This window comes from Nannospalax galili, unplaced genomic scaffold (assembly GCF_000622305.1).
Source record: "Nannospalax galili isolate Female #2095 unplaced genomic scaffold, S.galili_v1.0 scaffold648, whole genome shotgun sequence".
Lineage (NCBI taxonomy): Eukaryota > Metazoa > Chordata > Mammalia > Rodentia > Spalacidae > Nannospalax > Nannospalax galili.
Window position 1 is genome coordinate 2,343,290 of NW_008360311.1, and position 17,417 is coordinate 2,360,706.

The 17,417-nt window shown below is 50.7% G+C and overlaps 1 protein-coding gene across 2 annotated transcripts in view; it reads left to right on the top strand.

The window, feature by feature from the left end:
• Utp25 (UTP25 small subunit processor component) overlaps window positions 1–13,470 on the top strand; it is a 23,956-nt gene extending 10,486 nt beyond the window's left edge. Inside the window, exons 6-12 of one of the 2 annotated variants that reach the window (XR_003848033.1) lie at window positions 324–734; window positions 2,110–2,329; window positions 3,546–3,748; window positions 5,790–5,972; window positions 6,099–6,211; window positions 6,865–6,995; window positions 10,907–11,043. Coding sequence is in view for 1 of the 2 variants with exons in the window: in XM_008824806.3 (XP_008823028.1) it covers window positions 324–734; window positions 2,110–2,329; window positions 3,546–3,748; window positions 5,790–5,972; window positions 6,099–6,211; window positions 6,750–6,995; window positions 10,907–11,150 (1,620 nt within the window). In the remaining variant the exon portion in view is untranslated. Of the gene's footprint in view, window positions 1–323; window positions 735–2,109; window positions 2,330–3,545; window positions 3,749–5,789; window positions 5,973–6,098; window positions 6,212–6,749; window positions 6,996–10,906 lie in introns of both variants that reach the window. The other variant, XM_008824806.3, reaches the window with a different exon arrangement.
• The last annotated feature ends 3,947 nt before the right edge of the window (window positions 13,471–17,417 follow it).

Genomic DNA, 17,417 nt, shown 5'->3' on the forward strand with positions numbered 1-17,417 from the left:
CCAAGGAAAGCTGGGGGTACAGGAAGCCCCGGTTCAAAAAAAAAAAAAAAAAAAAAAAAAAAAGTTGTTTTTTAATTAGTTAAAAATTTTTTTCTTTGAGACAGGGTCTCCCTATAGCCCCAGCTGGCCTGGAACTCACTGTGTAGACCAGGCTGGCCTTGATCTCACAGAGATCCCCTTGCCTCTGCCTCCCAAGTGCTGGGTTATTAAAGGTGTGTGCTCCATGCCAGGCCAACATCAGGGTTCTTGGTCAGTCATCAGGTCATCTGTGAATGTCAGGTGGTGTTACTCGTTTCTAACTTAACTTTTGGTGTGTCTTCTAGTGGCCCATCTTAGGCCAGATTGTCTTTTCATCCAAGTTTCAGAAGATGGAAACATTTAAGCCTCCAAAGGATGTTGACCTAAAGTCACTTCATCTTCAGAAACTTCTGCAGTCCACCTGGACCAAGACCAACAGCCAGTTCCTGCCTGGTCCTCAGAAACCAAATAGCCCCTTCACCCTACTCCAGAAGGAGCTGTTCTTAATTATGAATTCTTACCGGGACCTGTTCTACCCAGAAAGGACTGCCTTGAAGAACGGAGAAGAGATCCGCCATGTGTACTGCCTGCATGTCATAAACCATGTCCTCAAAGCTAACGCCCAGGTGCTGGCCAACAACAGCAGGCGCCGGAGCCAGAAACTCGGGGTGGGTGAAGATGATGACCTCAGGGACCAGGGGCTGACCAGGCCTAAGGTGAGTGGCAGCAGGGGAGCTTTGCTGTCAAGGAGGCTATGGGGCGCTGTCTGTATTGACAGTGGGCTGGACATTGAGCAAACGCCAGAGTGGATGGTGAGGGAGCCGGTGCTGCTGACGGACAGTGCTGCAGTGGAGGAGGCCAAGAGGAGGAGCTCAGCTGCTCTGTAGATAGACCCCTCGCACAGGCACACACTCCCACCACAGATCTCTTCCCAGAGGCTTTCAGCATGGTGGGACCTTAACGAACTCTTCATCCAGTCACTCTGTTGCAGCTGTGGGGAGGCCCAGATTTGCAGAAGGACCTGCTACAGGGAGCTAGGGAAAGAGTAGCATCGACAGGACTAGGAGGCGATGTAGACCTTCAGAACAAAGACCCGCTTGCCCCTCTAAACTAGCTGCTGCTTAAAGAAGTGATTTCATTTATTTCTGCTCGTCTGAGCTCTAGTAAATTTGAGGCGCTCGTAGGAAAGAAAGAAAGTGTCTTCATTCTGTCCACATTTTTCATGATGCCAGGGGTTAGCCCCACCACCACCACCTTGTCTTCTGTAAGCTGAACAGATTCAAGGTATAAGTACTGACATGGCTCTTACTGAGTCCCTCGTCAAACCCCTTGTTTGTTAGTGCAGACACACACTTAGGTCACTCCTGGGACAGTAATCCAGCCTGTGGCCTTCCATCCCTGTGGCTGAATCAGACTGAATTGCTCACTACTTGGGCTGAGCTGCTTGTGTTTCTGGGGAGCTGCCTCAGACATGCACATCAGAGTTAAGGATCTCTGTCTGGTTGTGCATTGTATAGAAGAATATCATTTATAGTTGGAATCATGTGGTTTGACTAGAATTAAATCTATTGTTTAATGGGGAGTTAGAAATCAGCTCTTCATTCAGCCCTTTCTCATTGTGCTCTCAGCAGAAGCTTTAAGCATTTTTCAGAGGCTTGGACAATTGAATCCTGTTCTTCCAATTCAGAAATGCATCGTTGGTTATAAAAACGTTCTAGGGAACGTACTAGACAAATAATGGTGTGTCAATCTTAACTTACCTCCTCTTCTCTGCTTATTTATCTTATCTATTGAGTGGGTCTTCCTTTGCCCTGAGACCTTGTGTGCGTCTCTCTCTGACTTTTGCTGCTGAGCACATCTACAGGCTTTTATTTTATATGAAAGTGTTTGCAAGTTTTGCTTGAGAAGTGTCTTCCAGGAGTCATGGGACCAGTGTTCCTAGGATGTAATGCTGAGGAGACAGGTGCTCAGCCTTTGGCACTGAACAGGCCTGTGCAAAGGTGGTGACACGGGCACAGATCTGGCCTGAGACACTGCTTTGTTCTGGGCTTTGGAGCCCTCGCTCCTCTTCAGTGATCCCTTCCCCCACAGGTGTTGATCGTGGTACCCTTCCGGGAAGCTGCCCTGCGCGTGGTCCAGGTCTTCATCAGCCTCCTGGAGGGTGACAGCCAGAAGAAAATCATTGTAAGCAACAAGAAGCGGTTTCAGGGAGAATATGGATCTGATCCTGAGGAGAGACCCCCCAACCTGAAGAGGCCTGAAGATTATGAAGCCATGTTTGTGGGCAACATCGACGACCACTTCAGAATTGGTAATGCCTCCTTGACAAGGTGGGGGTCCCCTGAGACCTCAGGGATCACGGGAGGGGTCCTGACTCAGCTATCGGAATGGTGCTGAAATGTCTTGTCACACCTGTCCGTGGTAGCACATGGTCCCGTTAGGGTTGGGAATTGTTAGCTGGGGTCGGCCTGAGGAGGCTGGGAAACCCGGTGCAAGTGAGGCTGAATTTCCGTTCTGTCTGCGTATGCATTGCAACCCCCCAACCCCCAGTGCAGCTCTCCTGCTTGTGCTGGTCTCAGCCAGCTCCGTTTATCCTGGTAGGGCAAACTTCTTGAGAAAGTGTTCAGTATTCATGGCATTGGGCTTTATTCACAAACCTTTAAGTTTCTGTTGCCAAGGAAGTCCAGTCTGGGAAACAGGAAGATGACTAAGGCAGAGCCCGTGTTCTAAGAGCATTTTAAGCAATTCCCTTGCTGGGGTGGGGCAGAGTGGCCAGGGAAGGCATCCTTGTGTTGGCTCTGCTGGGGTGAGGTCTGAGCAAGATGTAGCCTGTTTCTCAGGGCTGTTGGAGTAGAAGAACAGGAGCTCACGTCTGCAGAGGGATTTGTGTGGTGAAGCCTGGGGCCACCCAGGATGCACACAGGCCTCAATGTGACTGCAGTGTGGGGTGCAAGGGACAGAGTGGCCATTTCACCTGAATCACGTATAGCGTTCCCTAGCGGTTGGTACATTGGTCCAAAGCTCAAGGGAAGATGTGGGCTAGAAGTACAGATGATGGTAGAGTCCAGGTTTGTGAAGAAATTTGCCAAAAGCTTTATTAGAACTGAGCAGAACCTAGGGGTCTGTGGGAGAAGATACACTTGGATGTGAGGAAAAAGGCAGGACGGGTTGGTGGGAAGCAAGTGTGAAGTTGTGGGAGCCATTGGCTTGGAAGTGAGTGACTGATACACATTGAAGAGCCCTAGAAACGCCCGTTGAGTTGGTAATAGGACTGCCAGCAAGCAAAGTTTCTGTCAGGGCCTCTGAATCAGGCCGGGTGGGCAGTGGATTGAGACATTCGACGGTGAAAAGTGGATGTGGGAGCTGTGGAAGGACCGTGGGTGCCGGGAGGGGTTGTTTCTGTTAAGTACTTGGAGCTCCAAGCTGAGGGCACAGATACAGCAGGTACGGGAGGGGAAGGTTTGTGGGGAGGGAGGCTTGGAGAGCTGGAGGTGCTGGCATGTATGTGACAAACAGTGACTTTGCAGGCGTGGCGATACTTCAGAGGAGCATCCGTCTCTACGCCCCGTTTTACTCCTCTGACATCCTCATTGCCTCCCCCCTGGGCCTGAGGACCATTATTGGTGGCGAAGGAGAGAAGAAGAGAGACTTTGACTTTCTGTCGTCCATTGAGCTTCTCGTCATTGACCAAGCTGACGTCTATCTGATGCAGAACTGGGAGCATGTCCTGGTAATGCTGGCTGAGGGGCAGCGGCCTTGCAGGGAGCACGTACTGGGGAGCCAAAGTCTAATATGGCTGTGTGCTGGCTTGGGGGCGCAAAGATCCAACTCAGGAGTTTCAGGCCGGATCAGAATCGTCTGGATGGCGAGTCATGTTTGAGCTCCTTCTTTGTTCCTCAGTCAAGAAGGGAAGCACTGTGTACTGCTTCTTTTTGGAGAGGGACAGGGACTTGCTGTGTAGCCCAGGCTGCCATTGAACCCCACCTTCCTGCCTCTGTCTCTGAAGTGCTGGGATTACAGATGTGTGCTGCCATCCCCAGCTGCCTCGTGTTTCTTAACATGAGATCTTGAAGCTGTAAATTTTGTCTTCTCCACACAACACACAGAGGTATTGTCAGCTTTAAGACTGAAAGACTTAAGCTGGGCGTGGTGGCGCACACCTTTAATCCCAGCACTCGGGAGGCAGAGGCAGGCGGATCTCTGGTGAGTTCAAGGCCAGCCTGGTCTACATAGTGAGTTCCAGGACATCTGGGGCTACAGAGAGACCCTGTCTCAAAAAGACCCACCCCCCCAAATTTGAAAGACTTGAGCTGGGTGTGATGGTGCACACCTTTAATCCCAGCACTTGGGAGGCCAGAGGCAGGCTGAATCTCTGTGAGTTCAAGGCCAGCCTGGTCTACATGGTGAGTTCCAGGCCAGTTGGGGCTACAGGGAGACCCTGTCTCAAAAAGACCAAAAAAGATTGAAAGACTTCTTTGGAGTTGTTTTTTTGTTTGTTTGTTTTTGAGACAGCGTCTTGGTGTGTAGCCCTGACTGGCCTGGAATTCACCATGTAGACCAGGCTGGCCTGGGACTCACTATGTAGACCAGGCTGGCCTGGGACTCAGAGAGATCCACGTGCCTCTGCCTCCTGAGTGCTGGGATTAGAGGTGAGTGTCACCACCCCCACCTGAAGTGCTCTTACCACAGCTGTAGGGTTGTTCTTTGAAGGCAGATGAAAACTTACCTCTGCTACAACCTGAGCAAGGACTTAGAGCTTACAGGAAGTTTGGGGTACATTGAGGGCAGTGCAGACATACAAAGCAAAATGTGAACTTGTAACTCCTGCCCCTTCAATGTGTGTCCTACGGTATGTTAAAACGCAACTAAAATGGACAAAGCAAGCCGGGCGAGGTCGCTCACGCGTATAATCCTAGCTCTTGGGAGCCTGAAGCAGGAGGATTGCCCTAAATTCAGGGCCAGAAAGGAAAGGAAGAAAAACAGAAAAGGCCTGTTGATGGCTGCAGTAGTCTTTAATTTGGGAATGGCCACTAATGGTTTGTTTTTGGTTTTTTGCAGTGCTGGGAATTGAATGCAGGGTCTTGGGTATGACAGGAAAGTCTGTCGCTGAGCCCCAAGCCCTTCACCAGTGCTCTGAGACCCAGTTGTTCAGGACAGTGGCCCTGCCCTGTGTTGCTTCCCATCTCTGGGACATGTCCCCAAGAGTGACTGGTCTACACTTGACGAGTTCCTTTTGTTGTGTGGATTTTGTTTTCTTTATACTTTATATTTTATTACTGTTTTCTTTAATGTACCAAATAATTTTGTATTGACCCTTCTGTAGATAAACAGATCACTGTGCCCCTCGCCCCCGCCTACTGGTCCCCCTCCTACCAGTCCCCCTCCTACCGGTCCCCCTCCTACTGGTCCCCTTCAGTGGTTCTTTGGGACAGTCTCACTATAACCTGCCCTGGCCTTAAACCTACTGCAGGCCTCCTGACTGCTGGGTTGCAGGAGAGCACCACTGTGTGGTTCCAGAAGCTCCTTTTAAAGCAATTTCCCAACAGGCTCCATCGTGTTTAAGGCCCAGGACATAGCCATTTTTAGCTTGTATTCTTGTTGGGGGTTCAGCTAACCGAGCCAGCCGTCCATCTGACCCTTGTTTTCTTGTAACTGGGGTGACACGTGCTCCATGGGGTTAAGGAGATGTACATTTGAAAATGTCTCATGGTTCCTAACACGGACACATTCAGTACACACTGATTTAATGGTGGTGCTGTTTTTGCTTGAAGCATTTGATGAACCACATGAACCTGCTTCCCTTGGATTCACACGGGGTGGACTTCTCTCGTGTGCGCATGTGGAGCCTCAATAATTGGTCCAAGTACTACCGCCAGACCCTGCTGTTTGGTGCCCTGCAGGATGCTCAGATCAACTCTCTGTTCAACAAGTACTGCATCAACACTCAAGGCCAGGTGGGTTCTCCTGTGTCCTCGGATCTTCCCGTGCACAGGCTGGGTGGGTCTTGAAATGGAAGAGATAGTAGTTTTTGGTCGCCAAAGGATGCCTTACCTTCTGAAGGTCTCGTTGACTCTTGGCAGGTGGCAGTAAGGAACGTCCCAATGACGGGCTCCATCAGTCACGTGCTGGTGCAGCTCCCACATGTCTTCCAGAGAATGGAAACCCAAGACCTGGCCTCAGTGATCGATGCCAGGTAACCCCATCCACTTCCATCCCAAAGGCCCTCATGGGAGATCTGACTTTGGATGCAGACGTATCACTGGACTCCAGGTTACCAAGTTAGATCAGATAATTGAACTCAGACATGCTTGCTTTTGACAGAGGAGGAAACCCAAGCTCTGGAGAAATGGCATCCTGGCCTCAGTCTCAGAGCTCAAGGCATACTTGGTACTGAGACCAGTGTTCCTGGCCCCTGGCTGGGGCATTGTAGGGTCATACCATGTTGCATTGTGCTTCAGAGTGTCCGTGCCAGTGACTTTATTGTAAGCCCTCTGTGGGAACTGGCGGTTCAGTTCTCTCGTATTTCCAGGTGGTAGGTGGTCAGCATGTGATAGGTGGTCAGCAATTATTTGATTCATGAATGAGGGGTGTGGTATGAGGACCATGGAGCCTTTGAGAGGCTGCAGGGGAGCTGATCTAGGGGAGGTGTGACTTACTGGGACACACTACCACCGCACCCTGTAGGTTCAGCTCTAGACCATTAACTTCGCCCCTTGGCCTTTCCAAATCAGGTTTAATTTCTTCACCAACAAGATTCTGCCCCAGTACCGGGATGCTGTCATGTCCCACACGCTCATCTATGTCCCCTCTTACTTTGACTTTGTTCGTCTCCGAAATTACTTCAAGAAGGAAGAGCTGAACTTCACACACATCTGCGAGTATACCAGCAAGTCTGGGGTCTCCAGGGCACGACACTTCTTCCTTCAAGGAGAGAAGCAGTTTCTGCTCCTCACGGAGCGTTTCCATTTCTACAAAAGGTAAAGTAGTGCTAGGTGTGGACTCCTCTGAAGGGGAAATGGCCTGTCAGCGCCTGGCCTTGTGTCGGACGGTCATGCCTTGCTTGGCCCTGCAGAAGAGCCACAGGAAGTGGAGCCCACAGTTGGTTCCCTTTGTGGGTTGATGAGTAGGTGGCTGGTTGGTGTGCTTCTGAAGTGCCGTGGTGGGAAGTGTGGAAACCACAACCACAGCATGACCCATGTCTGATCTAGAGTATAGTGGTGGCCCTGCACCTCGTAGAGGCCACTGCAGGTTGAAGAGCATGCCAGGTCAGGGACACCACAGCTGAGGTTGGGGAGGTGGAGGCCGCGCACAGTGCCGGTGTCTAGAAAGTAGCAGCGTAGGTCAGGAGTGCTGCCTAGGGCAACTCCTCAACATGGAAAACCAAGGCGCTGGGCCCCGGTGGCAGCAGGCACAAAGGGAACGGCTCACGGTTGGGTGTTTAAGGGTTTCCCTGTCCGCGTGCATTCTCTGCCAGATCACTGACAGAATCCACTGCCTGGCCTTTCTGCTCCTGCCTTTGAAGTTCTGGTCTGCTTGTTAGTTGTTAGCTTTCTGGGCCTGCTGGGTGGTAATGACCTGAGGTCTATTCCTAGGACCCATGCATACCTGCACATGTGCTGTGGCACGTATACCCACGCATACATGCACATGTGCTGTGGCACGCATACCCACACCATACATGCACATGTGCTGTGGCACGTATGCCCATGCATACATGTACATCTGCTGTAGCACACATTACCCACGCATACCTGCACATGTGCTATGGCACGCATACCCACGCATACCTGCACATGTGCTGTGGCACACATACCCACACATACATGCACATGTATTGTGGCACATATACCCATGCATACATGCACATGTGCAGGCACACACAAGACAAAAGCAGTAGCGATGGCACTCCACGGGGTGGTGGCACGGGAGCAGGGCAGGCCCAAGGTCAAGAGCCCCAAGTTCTTTTTTTTTGGTCTTTTTGAGACAGTCTCCCTGGAGACCAGGCTGACCTCGAGCTCACAGAGAGCTCATAGCCTCCCAAGTGCTGGGACTAAAGTTGTGTGCCACCACGCCTGCCTGAAGCCCCAAGTTCGTTTCCAGGTTCTTTTTATGCAGGGAGGGGCTGATCCCCAGGAACAGGCTTGAGGTGGCTCCTTATCCTAATTGAAAATGAGCTTTGGGAAATCTCTATACACATGTCATATACCCCATGATTTTAAGCACAGTGTACCCCATCATGAATACACAGGAGAGGGTGAGTAGAAGTCTTTTTCCTGACCAGTCGCTTCAGAGACAGAGAAGCATTCACTGCACATGCGTTTTTTAAATCTCTGCTTGTAACCAATGTGCCTGACCACAAATGACCCACGGTGGGCAGTGCCTCAGGTCACCGGGCTGTCTGTATTGTCTGCATCATGTATGTTTTTTATTTTTGGTTTTTGAGATGGTCTCCCTGTAGTCCCAACGGGCCTGGAACTCACTGTGTCACTTGACACTTTACCACATTTATGTACACATTTGTGTCTCTCCACCTCCTCTTGCATTTTTCCTTCCTGAACCATTTGAGAGTGAGTTGTCAGCCCTGGTGGTGGGCATACCTGTCATCCCACCACCCCACGGGTTAAAGCAGAACTGAACTCCCTTCAGCCCAGGAGTTGAGCATCATAGAACTACTCCACTAAAGTTTACCTGTGACTGTTTCAGACCTTGCTCCTGAGCTCCCTTCCTATGCCCACAGTCCCACTGTTGTGTGGGTGTGACTGTGGTCATGACATGTAGCCCGTGGTTCCCTGGCTATTTTCCCATAGTCCAGGATTCAGTTAGGAGCCGTTTCTTTAGTCTACCTTAGTCTCAACCAGGAATAGTTTTGCTCCAGGGACATCTGGCTGTGTCTGGCACGTTTTTGGTTGTCACCCTGGAGGGTGAGAGCAGGCTAAGCACCCTCAGTGCACAAGATAGCTTACCACAGAGCACGTCACCACAGCACGGTCGGGCCCTGAATGCTGGTTGTGCAGAAGTTGAGAAAATGGGTCTACAATGACTCTCCTGCATTTTTTCCTTTTTCATGACATTGACATCGTTGAAGGCCCCATCCAGTTTCCTACAATTATGCCGTTATATAATTCAGATCACATAATTGTTTATTACTCAGATAAGTGGTTCCCAAACTTAGGTGTGTATCAGCACTCCTGTGGAGTTATTAACAAACTCTGTGGTCTTGGGGACGGGGTCCCGAGTCAGTGTTTTAAAAAGACAAGACAAGCCAGATCCTCTCAGTGTGCATCAGTTTGGAATACATTCTTGGTTCAGGATTCTTCACAAGGGTCTTTGTGTAATCCTGCCTCGTCTCATGAGTAGCCCAGAGGTCAGCTGCCCATTTCTTATGATTTGGAGTCACCAAAATCATTGGGTCAAGATGAGTCAGCTAGGTATCGCGTTGTAAAACTACCCTTTCCATGTAATGAGTGCATCACCTCTGAGGTATGTGCCGTGGACGTGAACTGTTCTGTTGTTTGCTTATGGGTCTGGTCGCGTCTCCTTTTAATCTCACGTAGCCTGTTTTGGGCCTTTACCGTCACAGCCAGCCATGTGGGTTCTGTAGTTTCAGGTTCAGTTAACTGTGCATAGAAACTGTTCCTAAAACACACATCAGTGCTGCACTCCTGCAGGTGTCTTGTCATTGTCCCCTAAGTGACACCATGCAGCAGCTGCTCACACAGCATCCCCTGTGATCTAGAGATGACCTAAAGTGCACACCCCTGTGGTGAAGGCGCCGCACGTACCACATCATTTCACATGACAGCCTTGCATTTGCAGTCTTTAATGTTGGGGTCCAGTGCCGTCCCCCCGCCCCACGTTCACTGTAAAGAATACTCATGCGCACATTTTATTATGTAATTGTTTAAATGGGTGGTTTAGAATAAATCTTGAAAACTTCTAGCATAAAGGCTGCACACAGTTGAAGTGTGTGCGTTGCCCCTGCCCCTCACATCTCCAGTCGATCCCCACACACACATTGAAGGGCTGGGACTGTAGCTTTGTGGTAGAGTACTTGCCTGGCATGCATAAAGCTCTGCGTTTAATTCCCACCACACATCCGCACAAGCACTCTATTCCAGTGTCCTTTCCTTGATTTTCTGTGTTTTCTGTAATTGTCAGTTACATGTACAGGCTGAAGTAAGTGATGCTTATGTCCAGATGCACCTGGTCTGCCGGCCGATAGCGTGACTAGTCAGTCTTGTCTAGATTAGGTAGTTACCATAGCAACACGGGCTCCAAATTCCTGTGGCAGATAGAGGGCTTAGCTCAGTGTCTGAAGAGGGTTTCCTCCCTGCTCTGGTCTCTCGGCTGTCGTCACCCCTGGACTCCTGCAGCAGAGGGTCTCCCTTCCACCCTGGCTTTTCCTCCAGCCAGCAGCAGCCACATCTGTGTGCTACTCTGCTAGGCCTGAGGCAGCCATCATCAGCCTGGAACATAAGAGGCTTGGTGGGAAAGTGCCTGTTTCCCAGAGTGCAGACCTCCCCTGTGTGGTACAGCAGCCAGGATCCACAGGTCCTACCCTCCTGGAGGGAGATTGCTCTGTGAGTTCAAGGCCAGCCTGATCTACATAGTGAGTTTTAGGCCAGCTGGGGCTACAGGGAGACTCTTTCAAAAAAGACCAAAAAAATAAGAAGAAATACGAATTTGTTACCATTTTAAGCCAAGCATTAGGAATTCTTGTGTCAGTCACAGAAATAAGTCCTTTCGTCTCTACTTGGGATAACTCCTGTCTGGTGTATGTGCTTATCTTCATGCCAGGGCCTGTAAAGCTGTCGCTGGCTCAGCTCTTGCTGGCTTCTCCAAGAGCGGATTCTCAGGGACATGTGGTTTTCCTCTTCCTTCCTCACAGGTATACGATCAAAGGCATCAGGAACCTGGTGTTCTATGAACTGCCCACGTATCCTCACTTCTACAGCGAAGTCTGTAACATGCTGAGGGCCTCCCACAGAGGCGAGGAGGCCACATGGACCTGCACAGTGCTCTACTCCAAGTACGATGCCCAGAGGCTAGCTGCCGTGGTGGGTGTGGAGCGGGCCGCGCAGATGCTGCAGTCTCCCAAGAGTGTCCATCTCTTCATCACCGGAGAGAAATGAGTGGGATGGGGCAGGCGGCGTCGACGCCATCCCACTTGTCCCGTTCCTGATCTTCCCCAGGAGTGGGACTCAGCAGGGAACGTGCTCCAGACCGCCGTGTCCCTGGACGTTCAGTTCAGCAGCCTAAGGGGAATTGCCCGGACTGAGAAATGCGCACGGGGGCCCTGTGCTCGTCGGCCTTTTCTAAGCTGTTTCTCTAATACGATTTTCATTTTACACTGGGCAGGTCCTCAGATTCACCTGTTGGACATTTTCTTGAAACTTCGTATCATGCTTATGAAGCTAAGCTGCTCACGAGAAGGTGCTTGCTGCTTTGTGGTCTTCGGACGCACAGATTCCATAGAACTTTTCCCAGCCAAATGCTTTTAAGTCTTACAGTCTAAGTCAGCCTAGAAAACGTTCATTCTCCATTCCTAATGGTGTTTTAATTTAATTAAAATACCCGTTTAAGCTTGGGGTGGTGGAGCACTCAGAGGCAGAGGCAGGTGGATCTCTCTGAGTTCGAGGCCAGCCTGGTCTCCATGGTGAGTTCCAGGCCAGCTGGGGCTACAGGGAGACCCTGTCTCAAAAAGTCCAAAAAAATAATAAAAATTAAAAAGTAAAATACCCGCCTAAAACTACCCTGCAGCCAAGGTCAGCACCCAGTCCTTATCGTGGCTGTGGCTGTTTGTTGAGGTGTCAGGTAACAGGCGAAAGTGAGAGGACATCGTACTTGTGATGCTTCTGAAGCATCACGTGGACAGGGACAAGTCTGTGAGCTGAGTTGTCTGCAAATGGCTGCCAGCCTGTGAACTCCGGCCCCTTGACCTTGATACTCTCGGAGGTCACTGGCAGGCACTCTGCAGGGTGTTTTCTTAGCCTAGATTAAATGGCAACTTTGGCAGGGACATTTCTAAACGATGCTGCATCTTCCCAAGTCCGTTGAGGTGGCTGGCTTTGATTTGTCCCATCACCGTCGACCCTCGCCAACCAGTTGTTTAAGATGGTATTTGGTAGATCTCCACTCTAAGACCTGTCATGTAGCTGAGGCTGGCTCTGAACTCTCAATCCCCCCACCTCTCAAATGTGAGGATTATAGATGTGCACTACCACAATCTGCAGCCCAGCTGTCCTACAGGAATGCTGCCATGAAAGCTTACCTGCATGCTGTGTGTGCAGACAGTGGTACCACAGCCTGGCTGGCCTGGCCTCTGTTGTCCGAGCTGAGTGTTTGCTGTGTGAGCATAGGCCAGCACATTGACGGTTACTTCTTGTCCACATACTAGAAACTATGTAGCCTAGCACTTCCTGTTGCAGTGACACCGCACATTTCTTTCTGATCTCCCATGATGCACCCTATACTCAGTCGGTGATTCTTGTCCTCAGAGTGACAAGGATTATTGGTACATACCACACTTAAAATTGCTTATCAGAAAGTGATGAGATGACTTAGGTAAAGCACTTGCCACAAGACCTAAGGGTCTGTGTTTGATCCTCCAAATCCCCATGGTGAAGGAGAGCATCAACTCCCTCTAGTAAGCAAAAGGCCTGTGGTTACTGTGTGTGCCATCTAGACGACCCATCCTCTGAACTGCAGCTTACTGAATGGCTTTCCATCATTACAGGACTGCCTAGCCACCTCTGGCTCTACCATGAGCCTGGATCCCCCCTCCCTCTCCTCCTCATTCACCTCTTCCCCTCCCTCTCCCCTAGGACAAGGTTAGTGAGACAGCCCAGACTGGCCTTAAACTCCTTGTGAAGTTAAGGATGACCTTAAACTCTGATCCCCTACCTCCCAAGTAGTGCTGTGATTGCAGACGTCCTAAGATGCTTCCTCATGAGCCTGGACGTCAGGTCCATGGTGTGGCCCCAGAAATGCATTTTATCAAGCAGGCCTCGTGGCTTTCACAGTTGGCTTGGGGCCAAACCTGCCAGCTACTGCTTGCCAGCAGAGCCCTGAGGATTTCAAATCCAAACAAGGGGCTTGCTCTGTTCCAGGTTCAGGTCCATCAGCCCTGCGCCAGCCAGCATGGCTTACAAAGAGCTGGTGTAATTAAAGGGACCGTAAGGAAGGCATGTCCCACATGAACGGAGACTGGCAGTGCCTGGCCTAGTGCTCACCATCTGTCTTTGCTCCTTTGTTGGTGTGTTTGAGACAGGCTGCCCTCATCTAGCCCCAGATGTCCTTAAACGTGTGTCCTACTGTCTCAGCCCCATGATGCTGCGATTAGAGGTTATCTCTCCTCCCCAAGAGTCTCTGGATAATTCTTAGCCAGACCCGTTTGCCCCCCAGTGTCTGGAGTGATGCCAGTCCCAGGAAGACAGGAACTTATCCAGAAAGTGAGACATTTTTGTAATATATTTTGATATCATTTTTGAATATTTTGTTATTTTTATTTTATGTGTATGAGTGTATTGCTTGCATGTATGTAAGTGCACCTGTGTCATGCAGTGCCCTCAGGTCAGAGGAAGGCATTGGGTCCCTTGGAACTGGAGTTCTGGATGGTTGTTAGCCACCATGAGGGTGCTGGAAATCAAATCCAGGTCCTCTGTAAGACAGCAGCCAGTGCTCTAACCACTGACCATTTCTCCAGTCCCAAAAGTGAGACTTTAAAACTGCACAGTAGTAACACCTACCTTTGTTTTTTTTTGTTTTTGTTTTTTTTTTGTTTTTTTGAGGAGAAAAGAGGAGAAAGACTTTTAAACCATGATTGCTACTCACAGCTGGCTACCCCACGTGCAGCGATCCAAACCACAACAAACTAATCACTGAGCCCACAGCAGGGACAGCCCTCTGCCGCTTCCAAAGGGCTTGTAATTGAGTGCAGATGGCCCAGGCAGGATGGGGTGCATGTCCCTGCTGACTCCTCACATCCCAGAGGACCAAGGGGGCCTCTGGAAACCCTTAGCCCTGATTGTACCCCTTGTGGGGACAAGGAGCCAGGCTTCGGAGGGGAAGGGAGAGGCAGGTTGTGCCCACACCTGCTAGCTCCTGTCTGCCTGGCTTTCCACAGTGCTGAGCCGTGTTCAGATGATTTGGTGAGTCTAGGGTCTGAAGATGGCAGAAGGCCTGTGAAAAAGGCAGTCATGGGCAGTTCTTAACAGCCGTGTGAAGAGCCTGGATGTTCAACCTGCAGGTGGTTGTGAGGTGCCCAGAGCTTCCTGGAAAAGGGATGCAGTGGGAGCCAGGCCTAGGGCACACTCCCTAGGGGCTGGGCTTCACAGCCAGCCTTCCCTCCCTCCTGACCCCTTCCCAGAGGGCTGTGACAAGTGCCCCCCATGCCAAGGGGCATGGAGGAGAATGGAGCTGGGAACAGATGGTGACCATCTCAGTAGTGAGTCTCTGAATGCCACAAGAGGCTGTCTGCCCTACACAGATACTCGAGCCTGCCCTGGTAGGCAGCTCAACCAGCTGTCCCTCACTGCTGGGAGAACCATCCCACAGGTGATGGATGTCCTTGCCAAGTTGTCCTGGTCATGTCTTGGGCCTTTGCAGTGGGCCATGACCCGTTGGGACCATACCTTCACTGGTACTTGGAAGGAAGGCAGTCTGCTGCTGTCTGATTGGGAAGCTGCTCTGGGTCGGTCCATCTGTTCTCACAGCTGAGCAAGGCCAGAGCTGTTGGACCATCTAGAGGATGACTCGGAGCACCATGACTGAGGTGTCTGCCAGCATCCTGCTGTCCTCGTCCTCGCTGACCCCTGCTCTTCCTCCTGCAGGATGATGCAGGGAGAGATGGCCCTGGGCTTACAGCTGGTCAGTGCACAGATGTCCACAGGCCAGGCTTCATGTTCTCTGTCATTGAAAGCCAGCCTGAGCTGGGTGTTGGGTCCACATAGCCCCTGATACACTGTGCACAAGTCTTCACAGCCATATTTTTGTTTGGTTGGTCCCAGCCTCCCCCCACCCTCCATTCCTAGGTAAGCCCCCCTTCACTAAGCTCGGCCCCAGCACTACCTCTCAGCCTTCTCAGCTTTATGGAGTAGGGAATAATCTGCCCTGTCCTTAGGAGCCTAGCAAAAGTGGAAGAGGACAGCATGTGCCTTTACTCCCTTCGCTAGGGTCTGAACCTGACTGTAATGTGACCTGTCAGTGAAGGAGCCCGCATCCCCATCACCCTTTCCTGCCAGCGAGGTAGCCTCTGAGCACTGGGAGAGAGCTCTGGGAGAGGTCTTCCAGATGGAGAGGAATACCCTCCTGTTTTTCATCTACCTGCCAGGACTGCGTGAGCCAATGCTCTAGTTTGGGTTCCAGTAGAGGGCATCTGTCAGCAGGCCCTGCAGAGCTCCAGCCATATTCTGTGTGTGAACATTCCTAGTGTGGAGGCTACCCGACTGCTCAGTGGCACTGCTGTCCCAGAACCTACACTTCGGACGTCCCTAAGCCACTGAACCGTGTGGGTGAAGGAGGCCAACATCTCCATGGGACTTAGGAAAATATACTCCAAGAAAACACTGCTGAAAGTGGGCAACTGCCAGTTTTCCATCTTCTGTGTCCGAAAGCAACTCTAGTCAATAAATGAGACACCCCCCCCAAGTCAGTGGGAACTGGGCCATCTTCTGACCTATGAATCAAGGTGCTTATGTCACAGTTTTCTCAGAAGTGGCTTTGGGGGCTCACGTGCTTTCAAGGTGGCACGCTCTGTCCCCTCAGCTACTCCAATCAGTGCTGGTTGGAGATGTTATGAAACCTGAATCCCTGTTCTGTTCCTGAAGCTGCTAAGTACAGACCATTCTCTCCAGCTGGCTAACCTCAGCTATGTGATGGCGTCTACTCCATCCACCGAGTCTCCTTTGCTTCAAGACAATTCTCCTGACTTCCCAACCTGACTTCCTTGAAGACCTTTTTTTTTTCCCTGAAAAATTATTTGTTCTTTTAGTCTTTTTAAAGGTTAATCCATGCTCACTTAAAAAAAAAAAAAAAAAAAAAAAAAAAAAAAAAAAAAAAAACAATGAAAAACAAAGTGGGCATTGTGGTGCGTACCTGTAAGCCCAGCGCTCTCAAACCTGGGGCAGGAGGATCCCGACTTCAAGTCCAGCCTGGTCTTACATAGTGAGGCCTTGTCTGAGAAACAACAACGATAAATAATAAAAGCAAACAAAAATAGTGAAAAACGAAAATGAAAAATATTTGGTTTCATTAAAAAAATTAAACGGTCTCAGTTTACTACGTAGCTGAGGATGACCTTGAACTCAATCCTCCGCCTCCATCTCTCAGGCGCTGGGATCACAGCTGTGTGCCTCATGCTTTACAAGCGAAGAGATGTGCAGAGAACGCCTCAGAAAATGGCTGTGGGGGTTGCACACTGCAAATTCAAGGATGAGTTGAAAGTTACAAACACCAGGTGGTGCTGTGAGCAAGTGCTGTGAGGGGCTCCTGACACCAGACACCTTTGAGGCTGGGCCTGGGCCTGGGCCTTGCAGCGCCCAGAGCTGGGGAAGATGTAGAGAGCCAGTCCCCTCCTTCCCTCCCTGTCTCCCTCCTTTCCCCTTTCCTCTCTTCCACTTAATAGGAACAGTGAAGACAGAGGAGAGAGGAAAAAAAGTTGGATAAGAATATAGTTTCGGGACTGGAGGGATAGGTCAGAGAATAAGAACTTCCCATTCTTCCAGAGGACCAGAGTTCCATTCCCAGCACCCATGTTAGACAGCCTACAACTCCTGTAACCAGCTCTAAGGGATCTAACACCCTCTTCTGGTCTCTGGAGGAACCAACACACATTTGGCCTGTACGCACACATAAACATATATAATTATATATAAGGTGGGAAAATAGAGGTCTTTGCCCTCTCAGAACTGCTGAATTCCGAGAATTCCCCAAAGCCCCACTGGAGACAGTCTCTGAACATGCCACAGTCCCCATTCCCGTGTGAACATGCCACAGTCCCCATCCCCGTGTGAACATGCCACAGTCCCCATTCCCGTGTGAACATGCCACAGTCCCCATTCCTCTGTGAATACCACAGTCCATCCCTGTGTCTACACGCCACAGTCCCCCATCCCTGTGTCTGCACGCCACAGTCCCCATCCCCGTGTGAACATGCCACAGTCCTCCATCCCTGTGTGAACATGCCACAGTCCCCATTCCTCTGTGAATACCACAGTCCATCCCTGTGTCTACACGCCACAGTCCCCCATCCCTGTGTCTGCACGCCACAGTCCCCCGTCCCTGTGTCTGCACGCCACAGTCCCCATTCCTGTGTCAACATGCCACAGTCCTCCATCCCTGTGTGAACATGCCACAGTCCATCCCTGTGTCTACACGCCACAATCCCCCGTCCCTGTGTC